This window comes from Grammomys surdaster, unplaced genomic scaffold (genome assembly GCF_004785775.1).
Source record: "Grammomys surdaster isolate TR1022 unplaced genomic scaffold, NIH_TR_1.0 181, whole genome shotgun sequence".
Classification (NCBI taxonomy): domain Eukaryota; kingdom Metazoa; phylum Chordata; class Mammalia; order Rodentia; family Muridae; genus Grammomys; species Grammomys surdaster.
The window spans coordinates 4889954-4909180 of NW_021604626.1; the positions used below are offsets into that span (position 1 = coordinate 4889954).

Below are 19227 nucleotides of genomic sequence, written 5' to 3' on the forward strand. Positions count from 1 at the left end.
TATTAAAATATCAGTTTATTACACCTATCGGCTTAGTTTAACTTACAGTATTTAAGTTTGCATATATATATATATATATATATATATATATATATATATATATATATATATATATTTTGTTCTTGTTGTTGTTTTGTTTTGTTTGTTTGTTTTGTTTTTGTTTTCCTGGAACTCACTCTGTAGACCAGGCTGGCCTCGAACTCAGAAATCCGCCTGCCTCTGCCTCCCAAGTGCTGGGATTAAAGGCGTGCGCCACCACCGCCCGGCAATTTGCCACTATATTAAAATTGATTTTAAATAATAGAGTAAATTAATAAGTACATGGACTATACTTGGATGAGTTTAGATTCAGCCAAATAGCCTTTCCCCTCCCCCACCCCCACCCCCGACAGTATCTCACTATGTAACCATGGTTGGCCTGGAACTGACTGGGTAGACCAGGCTGGCCTTGAACTTGCCTCTCGAGTGGAGGAATTCCAGACGTACTTCACCACACCTTATCTTTGTATGGGTGTCATTACAGTGTTGGAACTCCGTTGGAACTGGGGCTATGTAGTTCACAACGTGTAGATTCTTCATGAGATTTAGAAAACTAGAGAAGTCTGGCATAATGCTTCACACCTATAACCCCAGCACTCAGGAGGCAGAGGCAGGAAGATCACTGCAGGTTTGAGACCAGCCTGGTCTGCATAGTATGTTACAGGGATGCCTGTAATCCTTTGTTTTAGTTAGGGTTTTATAGCTCTGAAGAGACACCGTGACCGACACAGTTCTCATAAAGGCAGACATTTGATTGGGGCTGGCTTACAGGCTCAGAGGTTTAGCGCGTTATCATCTGGTGGGAGCATGGCATCGTGCAGGCAGACACAGTGCAGGAGGAGCAAAGAGCTTTTCTACATCTTGATCTGAAGGCAGCCAGAGAAAGACTTTTCTTCAGACAGCCATGAGAAAGCTGTCTTCTTCACTGGGCAGATCTTGAACACTAGGAGACCTCAGAACCCACCGAGACAGTGACACACTTCTTCCAACAAGGACACACCTCCTAACAGTGCCACTTCCCCAGGGCCAAGCGTATCCAAACCACCACAGCCCAGCGCTCAGTAGAGTTGCTGCAAGTTCAATCTGTGTATGGTCTGTATATGAGTTCCAGGCTAGACCATGTCTCAAGAAAGCAAAAGAGAAGGAAAGGGGGAAAGGAAAAGAAACTAGAGGAGAGGCCTTTGGGAAAGATTTTTCCTGATCATCAGTCATTGGCTGGGCAATGTGGAACCAGAATCAAGCCACTCTCCCTGCCCTGTCACTGTCCCTTGGGAGCATGCTGCTTTAAATCAAAAGGGAATTGTTTCTGTCCTGGTTCACGTTATCCGGTTAGATTGAGATTATGGATTGTGTAGTTTTGTTTTAAGGTATGTAGCTAGGAAGGGCCTCAAACTCCACAGATGACAGCGGAGAACCTTGAGCTCTTGACGCCTCCCTGCCTACCTCCAGGGGGGACTGTGGGTAAGCAGCTGTGACAACACACCCAGTTTATGATTATAGAGTTTTTCTATTTTTCATTGTACTTTATTTAATTTTTTTCGAGACAGGGTTTCTCTGTGTAGTTCTGGCTGTCCTGGAACTCACTCTGTATACCAGGCTGGCCTCGAACTCAGAAATCCGACTGTCTCTGCTTCCCAAGTGCTAGGATTAAAGGCATGCACCACCACCGCCCAGCTGTGTTTTATTTTTATTTAAAAATTTTAAAAAGGTTTGTGTGTGTGTGTGTGTGTGTGTGTGTGTGTGTGTATGTGTATGTGTTTGTGTTTGTGTGTGCCTGGTTCTTGCAGAAGTCAAGAGAGGGCATTGGATCCTCTGGAACTGGAGTCATGGATGGTTGTGAGCCATCCATGAGTTTTGATAGCTGGCATGTGAGCTCCTGAATGGCTGGGTCTGACCTTCCCTGTTGAGCTGGGAAAGGACTTTGCTCTGGTCAGGCCCTTTGCCACTCCCTTGCTAAAGTCCAGTGCTCTTTCTCTCACTCAGTAAGTATTGACTGAGTGCTTGCTGTATGCGGCAGGTGAGGGCTGTGGGGTTACAGCAGCCAGCAAAACAGCCATGAGCAGTGAGCCAGTAACACACTTAGAATGCCAGGACGGTAAGTAGACACATGGAGGGCAGGAAGCAGGGTCAGGCCTCTCTGAAGAGGTGAGCCCCACCCCCATGCTCACCCCTTTTGCTCTGCTGCCTCACAGCCGAAGCCTGAACACTCGCTCAAGTCCTGCCACAAACCAGCAAGGTTCCTAAGAGATTTGTTATCCAAACCAGAGAAGCCCAGAGGAGGCAGACCTGCCGTGTGTCCAGTCACAGCACCCTCCTAAAAGGAGGCTGGGCTGCTAAAACCATCACTCTTCCAAAAATGTTCTGAACTCACGTAAACTCTGAGGAAGGAAAAAAGAGGAAACCACTCTGCAGATGCTAATATTGTTGTCTAGAACTTGTTCTTTAGCCAGCCTTTTGTCCTGTCTGTCTGTCTGTCTGTCTGTCTGTCTGTCTGTCATTTTCCTCTGCTTTATCAGTACTGGGGATTAAAACTAGGATTTCACACATGCTAGGCAAGTGCTCTACCACTTAGTGGCATCCATAGTCCTCTTTATTTTGAGACAGTATCTCATTAAGTTGCCTAGACTGTTCTTGAACTCACTTTGTAGCTGAGGTGAGACTTGAACTTGTGATCCTCCTGGATATCAGCCCTGTGTCACCAGTCCAGATTCCACACTTCATCTTGTTCAATTGTTCTAGGTAGGTACCCAACGAGTGACTTTATTCCTTATACTGGTGGCTGAATATTTATAAATTCTTTATAGTAGGTTCAACTTACCCAATTTACGTGGGTGTTTAAGATCTGGATTCTTTTGCTGATATAAGCAAGCCATGCTATAATTTCATATCCTTGGCTTTGGATTTCCAAAGCCAAAGTAGAAGTAAAATCCTCAGGAGTCTGTTACTTGTCACCCGAGACCTCGCCTGTTGCTGGTGTGAACTTGCTCCTTAACCAGTGCAGTGTGTGCTCCCACCCGTGTGAGAGCCTCTTTCCCTCAGCTTCACCATCACACGGGCCTGTAATCTTTGCCAGTCTCACGAGTAGGAAAAAAATTGGCTGCGTATGATTTCATGTTCCTTAAAAGTATGGGTGTCTGTGGTGTGTGTTCTTTCTAACTGGACTTTCCTTAGAATTTTTTTGTCGTTTGTTTTAGCAAGCTATGAAGCTAAAACTGGGGGGCTAGAAACTTGCTGTGCAGAATAGGCTGGCCTTGAATTCAGAGATCTGCCTGTGGCCCCCAAGTGCTGGGATTACGGACAGTCATCACCACACATGGCTAGAGCTTTTTAGTAAGCTTTTGCCTCCCTTATCTACTGTTTACTGACATGGAGAATTGTTCTGATAACTGTCATTTCATGCTTTATTCCCCAGAGCCATAAAAGTCAGAAGGGACACACCATGTGCAAGTGGCTCTCAGGCACTGCTCCCCAGAGCTTATGTAGAGGGCTTTGAAATACTGAGCACAGTCGAGAACGTTAAGCCCTACACAGTGACATGTACCTATAATCCCAGCATTTGAGGAGCCGAGATAGTGTCCTGGGGAGTTCAAGGCCAACCTGAACTACATAGTGAGTCTGAAGCCAGCCTGGGCTACACAGTTAGGCCTTGTCTCAAAAAAAGCTTCCCCTTCCTTACATACACTGAAGATAACTTTCCCTGGATAGTCTGCCCATCGAGCGAAGGTGTAGTTAGATGCCAAGGAGTAAGAGCAAGGAGCAGAAATGGAGGAGAAGCAGGATCTGAATGAGTGTGAATACCAGAAGACAGGAGGGAGGCCAGGGCGGCTGCAGGTACACAAGGAAGGGATACAAACCATAACATCCTCCTCTCTAGCTGAATGAGGAGGGGACACACATTTCCACACAGCCACGCTTCTTGTTCTTAGCCTGAAGCCATCTGGTCGGTTCGTGAGTCAGGCCCATTGGTGAAGGAGAAGAATGCCCAGCCACTGAGGCCTGTGTGGGGCTGAGGCCCCGTGTGCTCGTTGCGCCCTGTGCTGTGCGGGGAGTCTGAGTGTCGCTCCTGTCTTCCAGCTGCCGTTGGGTTTCTCGCCGTGTCCAGTGTCATCACCATGTCTGCCCCTTTCTTCCTGGGGAGGATCATTGATATCATTTACACCAACCCAAGCGAGGACTATGGGGACAGCCTGACTCGCCTCTGTGCTGCTCTCACCTGTGTGTTCCTGTGTGGCGCTGCCGCCAACAGCATTCGTGTCTACCTCATGCAGTCTTCAGGTCAGTCTCCTCAGGTTACAAAGGACCTGGGGTTGGGTCAGGGTTCTGAGTGTCACTACTCCAGGCCCCTTCTCTTCCTACTATCTCGCTGGGCTCTGACATCCCACCAGGAAGGCGTACAATCATTCAGAATATTCTCTACTTTTTGTGGTCAGGATTGAGCAGGTAGCAAAAGCAAGAGCTGTCTGCTCCAGGCTGTTGTGTAGCCGCTGGGGTGGGAACTTGAGTGGCTTTCCTTTAGAGAGCCTGGTTTAGCAGCAGCACTGCTGACAGCCTTGGACTGTGTCCCATGTCTGTGTGACTAGTAAGATGGTGTCTGGGTGGTTAACCCATTCCTGCTATTACAAAGTGCAATTCACGTAAGGGCAGCCAGGCATGAACTGACTGATGCTCTGGGTCTGTGATACTCCTCACATGTCAAGGACAGTGTTACCTTTTAAAGAATTAGAATGTATTTATCGTTGTTATGGTATGTTTACATACATGTGCAGACACGCCTGCACATGTGGTGAGATCAGAGGAAAATGTTCTGGAGTCGGTGCTTTCCTACCTTATCTGGGTTTCTGGGTCCCAGGTGATGCCGTAGGGCATCAGGTTTGTATGGCAAGGACCTTCACCTGCTGGATCTTCTCACTGGCCACGTCACCTTCATCACTGTCTCCTCTCCTTGCTCCCACAGTCAGCAGTTACTAACAGGGAGTTACATACAGATACATATAGACCAGGGACTGTATGAGTCCATCCAGTGCCAGGATCCGCGGAGCTGATGTGCTCTCAGTCTACAAACTGGCTACAAAACAGGCGAAATAAACAGCTTGCCAGTGGCTGCCCCATGAGTGGTGGGTGGCTGCCCCAGTCACTGTTGGCCGTTGCGTTTACTTTGCAGGTCAGAGCATTGTGAACAGGCTGCGCACCTCGCTGTTCTCCTCCATCCTAAGGCAGGAGGTTGCTTTCTTTGACAAGACCCGCACAGGCGAATTGATTAACCGCCTCTCCTCGGATACCGCACTCCTGGGGCGCTCCGTCACTGAGAACCTCTCTGATGGTCTGAGGGCTGTGGCCCAGGCCTCTGTTGGTGTTGGCATGATGGTATGTCAGTCTCTTCTCTTGGTGTTTTCTGTCAGGGCTCTCGGGACCAGAGCTGGTGAGCACGAGAGGCTTGAGATGTCCTTGTCATTTTGTAAGCGTATAGAACCAAGGATATTGCCCCAGTCTTAGGGACAAAGGGATCACCTCTCCTGGCCTGGCCTGCATCTCTCTTGAGTAAGTGTCATTTAGAGAGTGGCTTTTCCTGAAGACCAGGGTGTGAAGACAGCCGATTGTGTCAGGCCAAAGAGCGCCTGGGACCAAGTGTACGTAAGGATCCAGGGGTGTGGCCCTCACCTCTGCCCCTGCAAGGTAACCTGTGGTCCACAGAAGTCTTGCTTATCTCTGACGGCTCAGCCCACCTCAGCTCACTCTCCAGGTGGTGTCTGTGCTCCAACCAGCCCTGCTGGCCTGAATAACTTGTGAGTGTGACTGTAATGTTCATGGGATAAGGTTAAAAGGCAAGTAAGTGCCCGGGGGTGACTCAGTTGGCAGAGCGCTTCCCCAGCATGCACTGGGCCCTGGCTTCCATGTCCAGTACATCTAGCATAGTGACGTATGCCTGTAATACCAGAACTCAGTAGGTAGAGGTGGGAGGATCAGAAATTTAAGGTCATTCTTGGTTACACAAGCTGGTTTGAAGCTAGCCTGGGTTATACGAGATTGTGTTAAAACAAAACACCACAACCAAAAGCCAAGCCAAAGCAAAGGGCAGGCCATAGTAAAGTATTGCCAGTCACTGAGCAGAACTGTGGTTTGAGGGAGGAGATAGAGGCGCCGTCAGGTACTCCGTATCAGCTTTACCACTGGACTTTAGGAGGCCTCGTGCAGTTGATATTATTGTCTGTGCAAACGAGATTGGGCAGGTTTTAACAGTGCATTGAAGAATCACTAGGACCATTTAAAACAATGACCACACTGCAGAACTGGGGAAGTCTGATCTAATTCAAGAAGGTTCTGTTCTTTGAGCCACTGTTGCAGTTAAACTGACCAGAGCTGGTCCACTGGCTCTAGGCTGCTGAGCCCTGGAAACAGTTTTCCCCAAGCCCCCAACCCTGTGGCAGGAGTGTTAGAGGAGTCCCACTTCAGCTGCATATAACATGGGGCGCTTTGGTGACTTCTCTGACCTGATTTATGTGGAAAATTCTGTTCACTCAGGGCCTTATACCCAAATCCCTCAGGGTGATTATACCCAGATGTAAAACTCATAGTGTGGTTTGACCAGTGCAGAGCACAGCAGGCCTCGTCCCATCCTGCCCCTCTCTCTGCTGTTAAAGATGTGGTCCGACATATTAGAACATTCTAGAACATACTAGAACTAGCCAGAGGATGTACTGCTTACATCTTCTCCCCAGCAGGCTAGCCACAGCCTCCTTGGTAGCATGCCCTTCATGGGTTTTTGAGGTTGTTTGATTTTGACTCAGGGCCTCGCTATATAGACCTGGTTGGCCTGAAACCCACTATGTAGACCCGACTACTCTCTAACTCAGAGATTACCTGTCTCTGCCTCCTGAGTGCTGGGATTAAAGGTGTTGGGTCTTGTAAGGATCAAAGATGCCACGAAAACCCAACCCAAATAGGCTTGGCTTGGAGACAGTGTCTCTTTGGGCTACACACTGTAGGTCTGAGGATGCCTCGCCTCTTCAAGGAACAAACATTCTTGGCTTTTGTTCTTGACAGTTTTTTGTGTCACCGAGTCTGGCCACCTTTGTTTTGGGTGTGGTACCTCCTATCTCTGTCATTGCTGTGATTTATGGGCGATATCTACGGAAACTGTCCAAAGCCACACAGGACTCTTTGGCAGAAGCCACACAGGTACTGACCTTCCATGTGTGTGTTGTCTTGGTGTGGGGCTGGGAGCAGCAGGCGGATTGCATGATATCCAAGGCATGTTCTTACCCAGCGTCAGCACCAGGGACAGAAACAAGCAGCAAAGTCCTTCCCTTCCCCCCATTGGACGTCAGGACAGGCTGGAAACACACTACACCTGGCTAGCCACTTACCCCAGACTGCATCCAATTTGCTCTGTTTCCCAGGCTGGCCTAGAACTCACGATATAGCCAGGTCTGGCCTCAGGTCCATAGTACTGTTCTTGCCTCAGCCTCCCAAGTGCTACAGTTCTGAGCCCTACATCTGGCTTGTGTCAAGTTCGCACTGTTTTCTGTCACTGCTCCTGGTAGGACAAAAAGCTAATATGACTGTAAGCCCAGCATTTTGGAGCCTGAGGCAGGAGGATCATGAATTTGAGACTAGCCTGGGCTGCCTCTCTAAATGTTTTATTTGAACAAAAGACAAAAATAAAAACAGATGGTAATGTGTTTGGAAAAAGTGTCTAGTCAGCACTGAGTCTTCATTAGCTCAGTAGGGCAGACTTCTTTAAAAAAAAAAAAATTTATGGTCTGGAAAGTTGACTCCGAGGTTAAAAGCACTGTCTGCTCTTCCAAAGCACCCACATGCTGAGTTCAATTCCCAGCACCCACATGGTGGCTCACAACCATCTGTCATGGGATCCGATGCCCTCTTCTGGTGTGTCTAAAGACAGCTACAGTGTACTCATATAAATAAATAAAAATTACTTTAAAAAATATATTTTTTTTTTGGTTTTTCGAGTCAGGGTTTCTCTGTGTAGCCCTGGCTGTCCTGGAACTCACTCTGTAGACCAGGCTGGCCTCGAACTCAGAAATCCGCCTGCCTCTGCCTCCCAAGTGCTGGGATTAAAGGTGTGCGCCACCACTGCCCGGCTTTAAAAAACATTTATTTTATAATTACATATATATGGGGGGGCAGGTATTTATACATAGATGCAGTTCCCCTCAGAGGCCAGAAGAGGGCATTTGGTCCCCTGAAGCAGGCAGTTGTGAGTTGTGGTTAGTGAGCTCGGGTTCAGTTCCTCAGTAAGAGCCAGGAACACTCTTAAGTCTTCTCTCCAGCCCTGCAGTTTATATTTTCTGACAGCAAAATGGACTCTTCTCTGCGCTCTGCTATGTGATCTTACTTAACCGTGCCTCATATAGAGCCTTCCGTTGGCAGAATATTGAAGAAGAACCACAACTTCGCTGTCAATTACAGTGTGGCACTCTTCCCTTTGGGCTGTGTGTATGTCGTGTGTGTGTGTGTGTGTGTGTGTGTGTGTGTTTTACCTGCATGTATGTCTGTGCACCACATGTGTGCTTGGTGCTGGTGAAGGAGAGAAGGCATCAGATCCTTCAGAACTGGAGTTACAGATGGTTGTAAACCACCACATGGATGCTGGGAATAAAATTTAGGTCCTCTGTACGAGCAGCGAGTGCTCCTGACTGCTAAGCCGTCTTTCCAGCCTTACCGTGTATTTGAATCCTCATAGCTAGCCGAGGAGCGAATTGGAAACATAAGAACCATCCGAGCTTTTGGGAAGGAAATGACGGAGGTGGAGAAGTACACCGGCCGAGTGGACCAGTTGCTGCAGCTGGCACAGAAGGAGGCCTGGGCACGAGCCGGCTTCTTTGGAGCAGTAAGTGGATCACTGCAGGCCGTGAGATTGCAAGAGATTTTCATCCTGTGACTTTTGACATAGTAGAAACGATTTTATTTCCATCCTAAGACTGACTTGGACTTTAAGCTATTTTTATGGCAGGAGAAGAAAGCTAGAAAGTGGAAATAGAAGCAAGTCGTATGTGTGAAGTCTGCTGCTGGTCCCCAGTGCATGCCAGGCAGCCTTGAGGGACACTGGCATCGGGTAGCCGTGCTCTGTGTACCTTAGGACTGCACCTCAACATGTGTTTACACAGGCTCTGGTCCCTCAGATGTAACCTCACTTGCTTAATCCCATGGAGGGTTATATAACTTGAGTGCACTCTAGAAGAAAGTATAATAAACCGGTTACAAAGTACCCAGGAACCCTGAATGGAAAACCACCATGTGTGCTGGGCATACTCAGGTGGCTGTGACAGGCAGCTTGTAAGTTTGAGGCCAGCCTGCTCTATGTAGTAAGCTTGGGGCAACCTGGTCTATTTAGTGAGATTTGGGGCAGCCTGGTCTATGTAATGAGCTTGGGGCAGCCTGGACTGTGTAGTCAGACTGTCAAACACAAACAAACCAAAACCAGATAAAGAGAAAATGGAAACATCTCCATGTAAACCTCAGAGGTTGTTTAACATCTGGAGAAGCAGCAGCTCAGAGAAGGTATCACTAGGGACCAGAACTCACAGAGATGGGGTTAGGACTGGAGCTCCATGTGGAGGATGTCTCCCCAGAGCTGTGAATATGGCAGACCGATTCACGCCCCTTAGGCAGGCCTAGGTGCTACTCTCTTCCTTTCTGAGCAGAGTAGATTGGTGAATATCCTGAGAGAGATTAGTGTCTAAGCTCTCGTGGGGATGTAAGTATTTCCTTCACGGCTGCAAATATGTCAAAGCCTTTCTGTGAGGAGTTTTATATCTTAAAAGGAAGGCAGAGGCCTGGTTTACATGGTTGTCCCGAGAGGCCTTTGTTCACACTGACATCTTTGTTTTCCCCCTCCTGTAGGCTGGGCTCTCGGGAAACCTGATTGTGCTGTCTGTCCTGTACAAAGGAGGCCTGCTGATGGGCAGCGCCCACATGACAGTGGGCGAGCTCTCTTCCTTCCTCATGTACGCTTTCTGGGTTGGATTGAGCATCGGAGGTATATCATATAAACAGGCTTTGAGGGTACACATTGAAAAACAGGCCCCACTGAACGGGCGTTCTTACCATGCCAGTCTCGTAAGCAAGCCTGAAGTTATGTGAGTGGGTGAGCAGGTTCCCTGTTGGGAAATTTGGGGCCCTTGTGTCCTTCTACAGCTCGGGAGCACTTGTGAAGACCCTGAGCTAGGATAGGGCAAGTCTCACCTCACACCTGCTGTTGCCCGGACTCTTAAGCTGTCTGTGCTCAGAGTGTCTCTTTACTCTCACTCCTCAGAATTAATAATAAATTTTTGTCAGTTTTATTTTGTTCTTTGACAGTTTCATACCATGTACCTAGGACATTCTGTCTCCCTTCCTGCCCCTCCCCCATCCTCTTTTTTCTTCTTCCCTGTCAGCTCCTCTTTACAAACCTCTTGCCACACTCAATGAATTTTTGTTTTGTGTCCCACTGAGTTTAACCCAGACTATCAATATGGCCCTGGGTAACAGTGGGCGACTGATGAAGACAGTGAGACCCTTCCTCAGACCCTGTGGCTCACCAGAAGTTCAACAGAGAGTGAGAGAGTGGTAGGACCCTGTATGTAGTCCCCTTTCTTGCCCATTGCAGGGCCAGTCTCCAGGTTTAGTGTCTGCAACCATAGCTCTGATGAGTTCCTGATGGCACAGGCATGCAGCATCTGGAAGACACCATTCCTCAGCCCCTCCTCCTGTCTTCTTCCTCTGACATTCTCCATTCTTTGGCAAATGTACCTGAGCCTGAGGTGCTGTAAAAGCCCCGTTTAGGGCTGAGCTCTCAGCTGGATATCTTGCCAATTTTTAGCATCCTAGCTAAGTCTGTTCACTGCTGTTCACGACAAGGAGATGCTTCTCTGGGAAGAGCTGAGAGTAGCATGTATACGTTGGTACGCACATGCATATTTACATGTTTTGATAAATATAAATACTGTTTTGTTTTAATTGAGAGTTTTATTGTATAGCACAGGCTGGCTTTGAAATCTCGTGCCTGGGTGTCCCAAGCACTGGATGACAAGTGTGGGTCACCACACTCAGCTTTTTAAGTTGTCCTGGAACTCACTATGTAGACCGGCTGGCCTGGAACTTACCCGGCCTTAGAGTTCTTTTTAAAAGGCAACATTGTTGCGTTTACAGTGATGGTCCCTACTCCAGTGTCAGGATCGGTACCCTTTCCATCAGAGTGGCCATTTATTACACAGTTGCTGAGCCTACACTGACACATTGTCATTATCAACCAAAGGGTTACATTAGGGTTAGCCCTTGGTGACCCTGCACACACAGATTGGACAAATGTGTATTGTCCTAAATTCACCACTGTACCATCACAAGAGAGTCGCCCATGCTGCGCTGTACATTTCTGTTTCCACCTGTTAATTCTCCCACCTCTGGCGTGCACAGGCCGCTTTTACCGTCTGCATAGCTTTGAAGTTTTCAAGTGTCACGGGGTTGGAATTAGTAAAGCATGCAGCCTTTCCTGGCTAGCGTCTCTCCCTTATTCCTGAACATTTAAGATTCTTCTGTCTCTTGTGACCTGTTAGCCCCTGTAGGATCTTTTTTGAAGGAATTTCAGTTCACATGGGACAGGCCCCCATGCTGCACTCGGAGTGCTGTCTGCAGAGGAGGAGGCTTTCCTTGCAGTGCTGTGACTTGTCACTGGTGGGCAGTGTGGTCCTTTCCTTATTAGGACTCTGATAAAGCGAGGCTGGGAGAACTAGGGTAAGAAGTGGAGCAGCTGACAGCCTTGGCTTCTTCAGTGAAAGCAGCAGGTTTCACATGGACAGAGGTGGTCGCTGTCTCCAGGGTTCCCTAGGTCAGGAGGGCCTGTGGCCTTTCTTGTCAGCTGATGACAGACTCTTCTTGTCCTCAGGTCTGAGTTCATTCTACTCCGAGCTGATGAAAGGCCTGGGTGCTGGTGGGCGGCTTTGGGAGCTGCTGGAGAGACAGCCGCAGCTGCCTTTTAACGGTGGGTATGCGGTGGGGCTGTTCCTGGTTTTGACAGTTAGACTGGCATTCTGCCCTCCTCGGGGAATGGGCCACTGCCAAGAGATAGCCTCTGCTGCAGAACAGGGAGGTGAGGGTTCCCGTGGGACACTGATGGGGACACTTGAGGGGATGCTCTGGAAATGTGAGGCTGACGACATGACGTGCTACACATAAACCTGCAGCCTGTCATTACCACCAAGGGCAGGATAGCAGCAAGCAGGCCTAATGTACAGAGGAACACCCGATGGCCTTCCCGAATCTTCCTTAGTGATCCTGACATCTGTAAGATGTTGGGGAAGGTGAACATGAATAAAAGGCTTTACATTTCTTGGCTCTGGGGAGTGATGCTGGGATGCTGGTACTGATGGAGGACCATCTCCTCCTTGTCATCACCTTCCCTCGAGCCATGGGCCTAGACCACCTAGGGGAGATGTGGCCAGAGGGTGACCATGAATAGCACCACTCAGCACTCAGGGATGTCTGTATATTGCTAGGCCCTTACAGTGCTGTGAGCTTGATGTTGCCCAGTCTGACAAAAGCTAGGGCATGAGATCCAGCGATAAGTGGTGTGCGTGTGTTTCATATCAGGCCAGGTCACACTGGAGCTAACCTTTGACCCTCCATAACCTTTGACCCTCCTTATCCTGTGATTCTCATGCATCCCTGTCCCTGTGCTTTCAAAGTGTTTATTTGGAGTAGACGAGGAACTCGGCACAGAAGCCACTTGAGCACAGAGGCACTGAGAGGAGTTTCTGAGGTGGGTCAGACCCAAGGGTCGGTCTTCACTCCGTGCTTCACACTGCTCCCAAGAAAGGTGACACCTCAGGTCTGTAAGATCACACAAGACCTTACACGATAAGCCCAGCATCTAGACCCGCTCCCCATAGCACCCCCCAGGAACATCTGTTTCTGTTCACTTCAATCAGGCAAGGGAGACAGCCACCGGGAGACGGGTACATCTGCTCTGAGCTCCATTCTCACTTTGGCTTTCTGCGTCCCCTCTTGTGTTTCAGAGGGGATGGTGTTAGATGAGAAAACCTTCCAGGGTGCCCTGGAGTTCAGAAATGTGCACTTCGCGTACCCTGCTCGCCCAGAGGTGTCCGTGTTCCAGGATTTCAGTCTTTCCATCCCGTCTGGATCTGTCACAGCGCTGGTTGGCCCAAGTGGTTCTGGGAAATCAACAGTGGTTTCACTCCTGCTGCGGCTGTACGACCCTGATTCAGGTAGGTGACAGCATGGGCAGAGGCATCCCTGAGCTGTCGGTGTCTTCTCCTGCTGCCTGCTCCCATCCTATGTCCAGGAGAGACCACACCTGACAACATTTGATCATATTCCTGCCATTTCGGAAATGGGTCAGCAAGACTGCCCAGCAGTGCCCAGTAAATACCTTCTGGTGCCAGCAGCCACGGGTGCTGTGGACTGCCCCATGCCCACACTGGAACTGTGCCCTGACATGTGCTGAGGTAGCAGTTGTGAGAATTTCAGAGGCCTTCTGATGGCTTCTGCCTCAGGACTGTTCCTTGGCTGTTTTTTAGGGGCTTCTGCCTCCAGACCAGACTGTTTAAATTTATTTTGTATGTTCTGCCTGCTTGTGTGCCTGTAGACCAGAAGAGGGCACCAGATGTCACCATAGATGGTTATGAGCCACCATGTGGTTGCTGGGAATTGAACTCAGGCCTCTGGAAGAGCAGCCAGTGTTCTTACTGCTGAGCCATCTCTCCAGTCCCCTCCTTGACTGTTTTTTGTTTTTGTTTGGTTGGTTGGCTATATTTATTGAGGCAGGGTCTTCTCTGAAGCTCTAATTGGTGTGGAACCCACTGTTTAGGTGTTGAGATTCACCTCAAACTGTGGCAATCCTCCTGCCTCTGCCTCCTCGAGTGCTGGGATTCCAAGCATGCACTAGCAGGCCCACTTCTTTAGTTGTTTTAGAAACGGCTAATCTAGTGACCAGGGTCCACTTCCATGTGGTGATGCTACTAACATTGACCTGAACTAGTAGGATTTTTACCTCTTTTTACCTTTTCTCTTGAAACAGGTTCTCACTAAGTTTTGCAGGCTGATTTTTAAACTTGTGACCCTTCTGCCTTAGCTTTCTGAGTAGCTGGGACTTTAGGACTGCATCTTCTGTGCTTGCTTCCTCGCATGTTTGTTTGTAATCTATTGTGTATTTTTATTGAACTCAGGTCCTTTCCTCTATGGCAAACACTCTATTTCCTGAGCCATCTCCCCAGCCCTCCTCCTCTTCCTTCATCTCCCTACTTCCTCTTCTTCCTTCCTTCTCCTTCCTCCTTTTCCTCTTCCTTCCTCCTCTTCCTCCTCCTCTTTCTCCCGAGTGCTGGGCTCACAAGCATGCACCACCCTGCCTGGCTGTGTCTGCAGTAGGATTATACCGCCTTTAAGAGCAACAGTGTATTACTTTTTATATTTCCTGCTTAGATAGATGATCGGTACAGGAGCTTTAATTTTCAGACTTAGAAAGCGAGCATGAGGCTGTCTCATCCACCATGAGGTGTGTATGTGTGTGCACTGTTCCTCAGTCTTAGACGGGGCTGCTGAATAGACTCCAGTTTAAGCTTGCAGAACATTTGTAGACCTCCATTCCTGAACCAGGCCTTCATGGTCCATTCTGATACCAGCCTGAGCAGGAGACTGAAGAGTCAGGAGACTGCCACGGAACTGCGAGCCAGTGCACGCTGTGTGTTCCCCTGTCTCACACACGTCTCTTGGGAATCAAGAGTCCTGACGATGTTTTTAGTGTTTAAAAGTTGTCTGGAAGTTGGGGCTGTGGATCAACTGGTTCCTGTTTATTTAGAATGCATAAACATCTGCATCTGATCCCCAGTATAGCCTTAGGGGGAGAGGGGTCAAATCATGGCACACCCTCCCAGGTGGGTGGGGGAAGGAGGAAGTTCAAGATCACCCTTGGCTCCGTAGGGAGTGTGAAGACTACATGAGATCCTGTCTCAGGAAGGGAGGAGGGAGGGAGGACAGTGAGTCTGGGATTTTCCCTCCTTTTTGGGTTCACTTTGGTTATCACCCCTGACCTGTGGTGACCTCTGCCTTCTTCCATCAGGAACAGTCAGTCTTGATGGCCATGATGTTCGTCAGCTAAACCCCATCTGGCTGAGATCAAAGATCGGGACAGTAAGTCAGGTAGGAAGACAGGCCTCCCTTCCGCTCACTTGTCGGAGCTGCTTTCCCTTTGCTTTCCTCCAGCTTATGTTTCTCAGGAGCTTCCGGATGGATCACACAATACCACACACTCCCCCACACACATACACACACATACACACATACTCCCACTCCACATACACACTCCACACTCACACACACACTCCACACTTACACTCCTCACACAACATTCCACACACACTACACACACACACACACATACACACACACACACTCTCTCTCCACACTCACACTCCTCACAACATTCCACACACCACACACACTCCACACACACATATACACACACCACACACTCCACAGACAACATTCCACACATAATAGTCTACACACAATATTCCACGCACAATATTCCACACACATCCACTCCACACACACACACACACATAACAGACTACACACACAGACACCACACACATTCACTTTACACACACTATTCCACGCACACTATACACACACACGCACACACACTTTCTCTCTCTCTGTCCCTCTCCCCCCCCCCTCTTTCCACATCCAGACTGGTGTATGTATGTATGGCACAGGGACTCACAATTCATCAGTGAAGGGCTGACTTCTTATTGATAGCTGAGACTGTGTTTTTGTACAGCACTGGGGGCTGGAGGAAAGACTGGTGGAAACTTGCTGTTCTTCACAGATCCCATGTGTGGCCGAGGGAGGCAAGTGTGGTTCCTTTTCACCAAGCTGCTTGCACAGACTCTATGGAGCAACAGTTGTGTCACAGCCAGCTGTCTCTTACTGCTGTGCACCCTGTGGCCACGCCCGCCTCCCCTTTCTATACTGTATGGGGACTTGTGTGCAGGATGGATAGATGGTGCAGCTGTGGTACTGACTAGACCTCAGCAGAGTGTGACATGAGGGCAGAGGAGAGACTAGAGACCACTGTGCTACCTGGGGCTCTGTCAGTCAGGATGTTGTGGTAGTGTCTGGTTGTTTGTCAGAAAGCAATGGATGGACATGGGCCCTTTGTCTGTAGCAGAAGGTAGGTAGTCCAACTTGTGTCTTCCAGGCCTTGCTAGTCCTAGGGAAGGGGCGGAGGAGGAGATTTATAAGGTCTTCATGGGCCGGCTATTGTGGGCATCAATCTTGGGGTCTTCTTCCCACAGTGTGGTGAAAACAACAGATCAGTTTGGTCCTCTTAATGGTAAACTGGGACCTTTTTGAAAAAGTTACATTATGTGTGTGTGTGTATTTGTGTGTGCGCATAACATGGTGCGCATGTGGAGGTCAGATGACTCCTCAGGGGAATTGGTTCTCCTATTTTTTGTTTTTGGGGTTTTTTTTTGTTGGTTTTTTTGTTTGTTTTTTCAAGACAGGGTTTCTCTGTATAGCCCTGTCTGTCCTGGAACTCACTCTGTAGACCAGGCTGGCCTCGAACTCAGAAATCCACCTGCCTCTGCCTCCCGAGTGCTGGGATTAAAGGCGTGCGCCACCACCGCCCGGCAGTTCTCCCTTTTTACTGAATAGGTTCTGGGGCTTGAACTTACTGAGATAACTTAGGTTATCAGGCTTAACAACAGGTGCCTTTACCTCCTGAGACATTTGCTGGCCCCTAACCTGGAACTTTTCAGATCAGCTGGGTGTGGTTACAGAAGAGCGAGCCCTCCAGACAGTTTTGGAAGTGGGTGTCACTCTTGGCTGAGGCCTGTCCTCAGCTCCTTGGCACCCATGGAGTCATCGGAAGTTTCTGACAAATGTGCTGTATTTCCGTTTTTAGGAGCCAGTCCTGTTTTCCTGCTCTGTTGCTGAAAACATCGCCTATGGTGCCGAAAACCTCTCCTCAGTTACAGCCCGGCAGGTGGAGAGGGCCGCAGAAGTGGCCAATGCTGCCGAGTTCATTCGTAGCTTCCCACAGGGCTTCGACACTGTGGTCGGGGAGAAGGGTGTCCTCCTGTCAGGTAAGCAGTCCTCTCCTGGCAGTGCAGCAGGAGCACTCTTGCCCCAAGGTGTCCCCACGTGGTTCCCGGTGCACTGTTGTTTATAGATGAGGTTTCCATCCTTGCAGCCTAGGAGAACCACCCCATCCTTTCTGAGAGAAAGTTTCCTTCACTTTGTACCCAGAACTTTCCTTGGGACTACTTGATAATTGGTGAGAGCAAGCCTTCGAGCACATCTGAGGAAGGATGTGCTTTGTAACCTGAGGCTGTAGGAAATTAAAGAAAAGAGATGTGACATAGAGGTTGTATGATGACCTGCCTGAGGAAAAGGATTATCCCAAAGAAACCCAGCGCAGAAGATCATCGAAAACTGTTCTGTTGCTGTGAAGAGACACTACCACCAGGGCAACTTTTATAAAAAGAAAATATTTAATTAGGGCCTTGTTTACAGTTTCAGAGAGTAATTCATTATCACTATGGTGGGGAGCACGGCAGCAGGGGGAGCACGGCAGCAGGGGGACCACGGAAGCAGGCAGGCAGGCATGTTGTTGGAGAAGGAGCACATCCTGATCCTTAGCAAGCAGAGAGGAGGGGGGGGGAGAGAGAGAACGAACAAGAAGGTCTCCTATGTGCTTTTGAAAACTCAACTTCTACCTCCAGCAACAAATTCCTCCAACAAGGCCACACCTCCTAATCCTTCTAATTCTTCTCAAACAATGACACTCTCTGGTAACAGCATTTAAACACATGTGCCTGTGGAGATCATTTTTATTCATATTACCACAGGTGTTCTTATGTTCCAGTGAGGACCAGAGGCCAGAGAATATCCCAGAAAGGGCAAAGAGTAGACACTTTGATAGACCATCTGTCATCTCTGTCAGATGTGATGTCCTTTTGTTGTCTTGTGTAGTGATAGGGATGGGGCCCCAGGCCTTAAGCATTGCAGGCAAGCATTCTACCATGGAGCTCTACTGCTAGGCTGTACTTACTTCCTTAAAGCACCTCTGAAAAACGTAAAGCCTCCTTGACATGAGTATTCCAAGAGACACTAGCTGCTGCTCCAGGATCTCACACCAGGATGCTCCAAGAGCCACTCGGGGGCACTCAGCTACCCACCTCAGAGGGCCAGGAGGGACGTCCTGCATCCCGAGATGGCTCCATGTGAGGGGGCACCTTAGCGTCTGTTGAATGTGTTGAGCACCTCGATGAATGACGCGGTACCTAGCATCACTGTGAACAGTGATGTCCTGTCACAGTAGTCAGCTTGGAAGGATGCTGTTAGCACCTCAGGTAGAATGGGGTCTCATTAGACAACCCGCATAAGGAGGTGTGAGCATCAGGCAGTTCTGGCTGCTGGAAAATGGAGCCATGGGAAGGAACCAGATGCAGGGCAGATGGGAATAGCCAGATCACTCACTTCATGCAGGCACCTCAACACGCTGCCTGTTCCCTGGCTTAAAAGAGAAGGGGACTAGTGCCTGGTTTGTAACCTCCAGCTTCATGTGCACATAAACAAAACAAAACAACAAACAAAAAACCCTTTGGAGCAAGGAGGTAGAAGACCGCAGGAGGGAAGGAAGAAGGCTTGTGTGCCAACGTGGAGCAGTGCAGATGTGCACAAAGCATCGCTGCTTCCCTGTGCTCCCAAGGAGTCTCAAGTTCCCTCGATGAGCTGGCCGTCTATTGGGAGAGCCCTTCACCTTCACGTCATGCAGGTGTAGGCTCTTCCCATTGCCAGCTGGGGGACACTTCACTGACGAGGCCAGCTCAGTCAGTCAACAGGGTCTCAAGGGAGGGAGTAAGGATTAAAGAAAGAAAAGACAATTAGACCACATTACAGCATGACTTCAGCCAGTGCTGACACTGGTTTATTTTTTTCCAGTCTGCTTTTATACCATTCTAGGTCCATGCAAAGAACAGGGACAGTTCTAGGTCAAAGACAAAGTAGTCAAGCATCAAACAAGGCACAGACTAAGGTCCCTTGATTCTGTCTTCAGGGACTTAATGAGATGATCAACACACAGAACACATTCCTCAGTGGCATTCATCTTGAGCCTTGTCCTAGCCCGATGTCAGAGTCTTGTGTGAACCCACTCCCTGTCCT

At 48.9% G+C, this 19227-nt stretch overlaps 1 protein-coding gene across 2 annotated transcripts in view; it reads left to right on the forward strand.

Moving 5' to 3' along the window:
- Positions 1 to 19227, forward strand: part of Abcb10 (ATP binding cassette subfamily B member 10) — a 30128-nt gene that overhangs the window by 6812 nt on the left and 4089 nt on the right. Inside the window, exons 1-10 of one of the 2 annotated variants that reach the window (XM_028767773.1) lie at positions 2060 to 2134; positions 4114 to 4314; positions 5201 to 5403; positions 7081 to 7215; positions 8744 to 8890; positions 9904 to 10039; positions 11924 to 12019; positions 13053 to 13262; positions 15113 to 15192; positions 16964 to 17144. In XM_028767773.1, the coding sequence (XP_028623606.1) occupies positions 2095 to 2134; positions 4114 to 4314; positions 5201 to 5403; positions 7081 to 7215; positions 8744 to 8890; positions 9904 to 10039; positions 11924 to 12019; positions 13053 to 13262; positions 15113 to 15192; positions 16964 to 17144 (1429 nt within the window). In that variant the 5' untranslated portion in view covers positions 2060 to 2094. Of the gene's footprint in view, positions 1 to 2059; positions 2135 to 4113; positions 4315 to 5200; positions 5404 to 7080; positions 7216 to 8743; positions 8891 to 9903; positions 10040 to 11923; positions 12020 to 13052; positions 13263 to 15112; positions 15193 to 16963; positions 17145 to 19227 lie in introns of those variants that run through there. The other variant, XM_028767772.1, reaches the window with a different exon arrangement.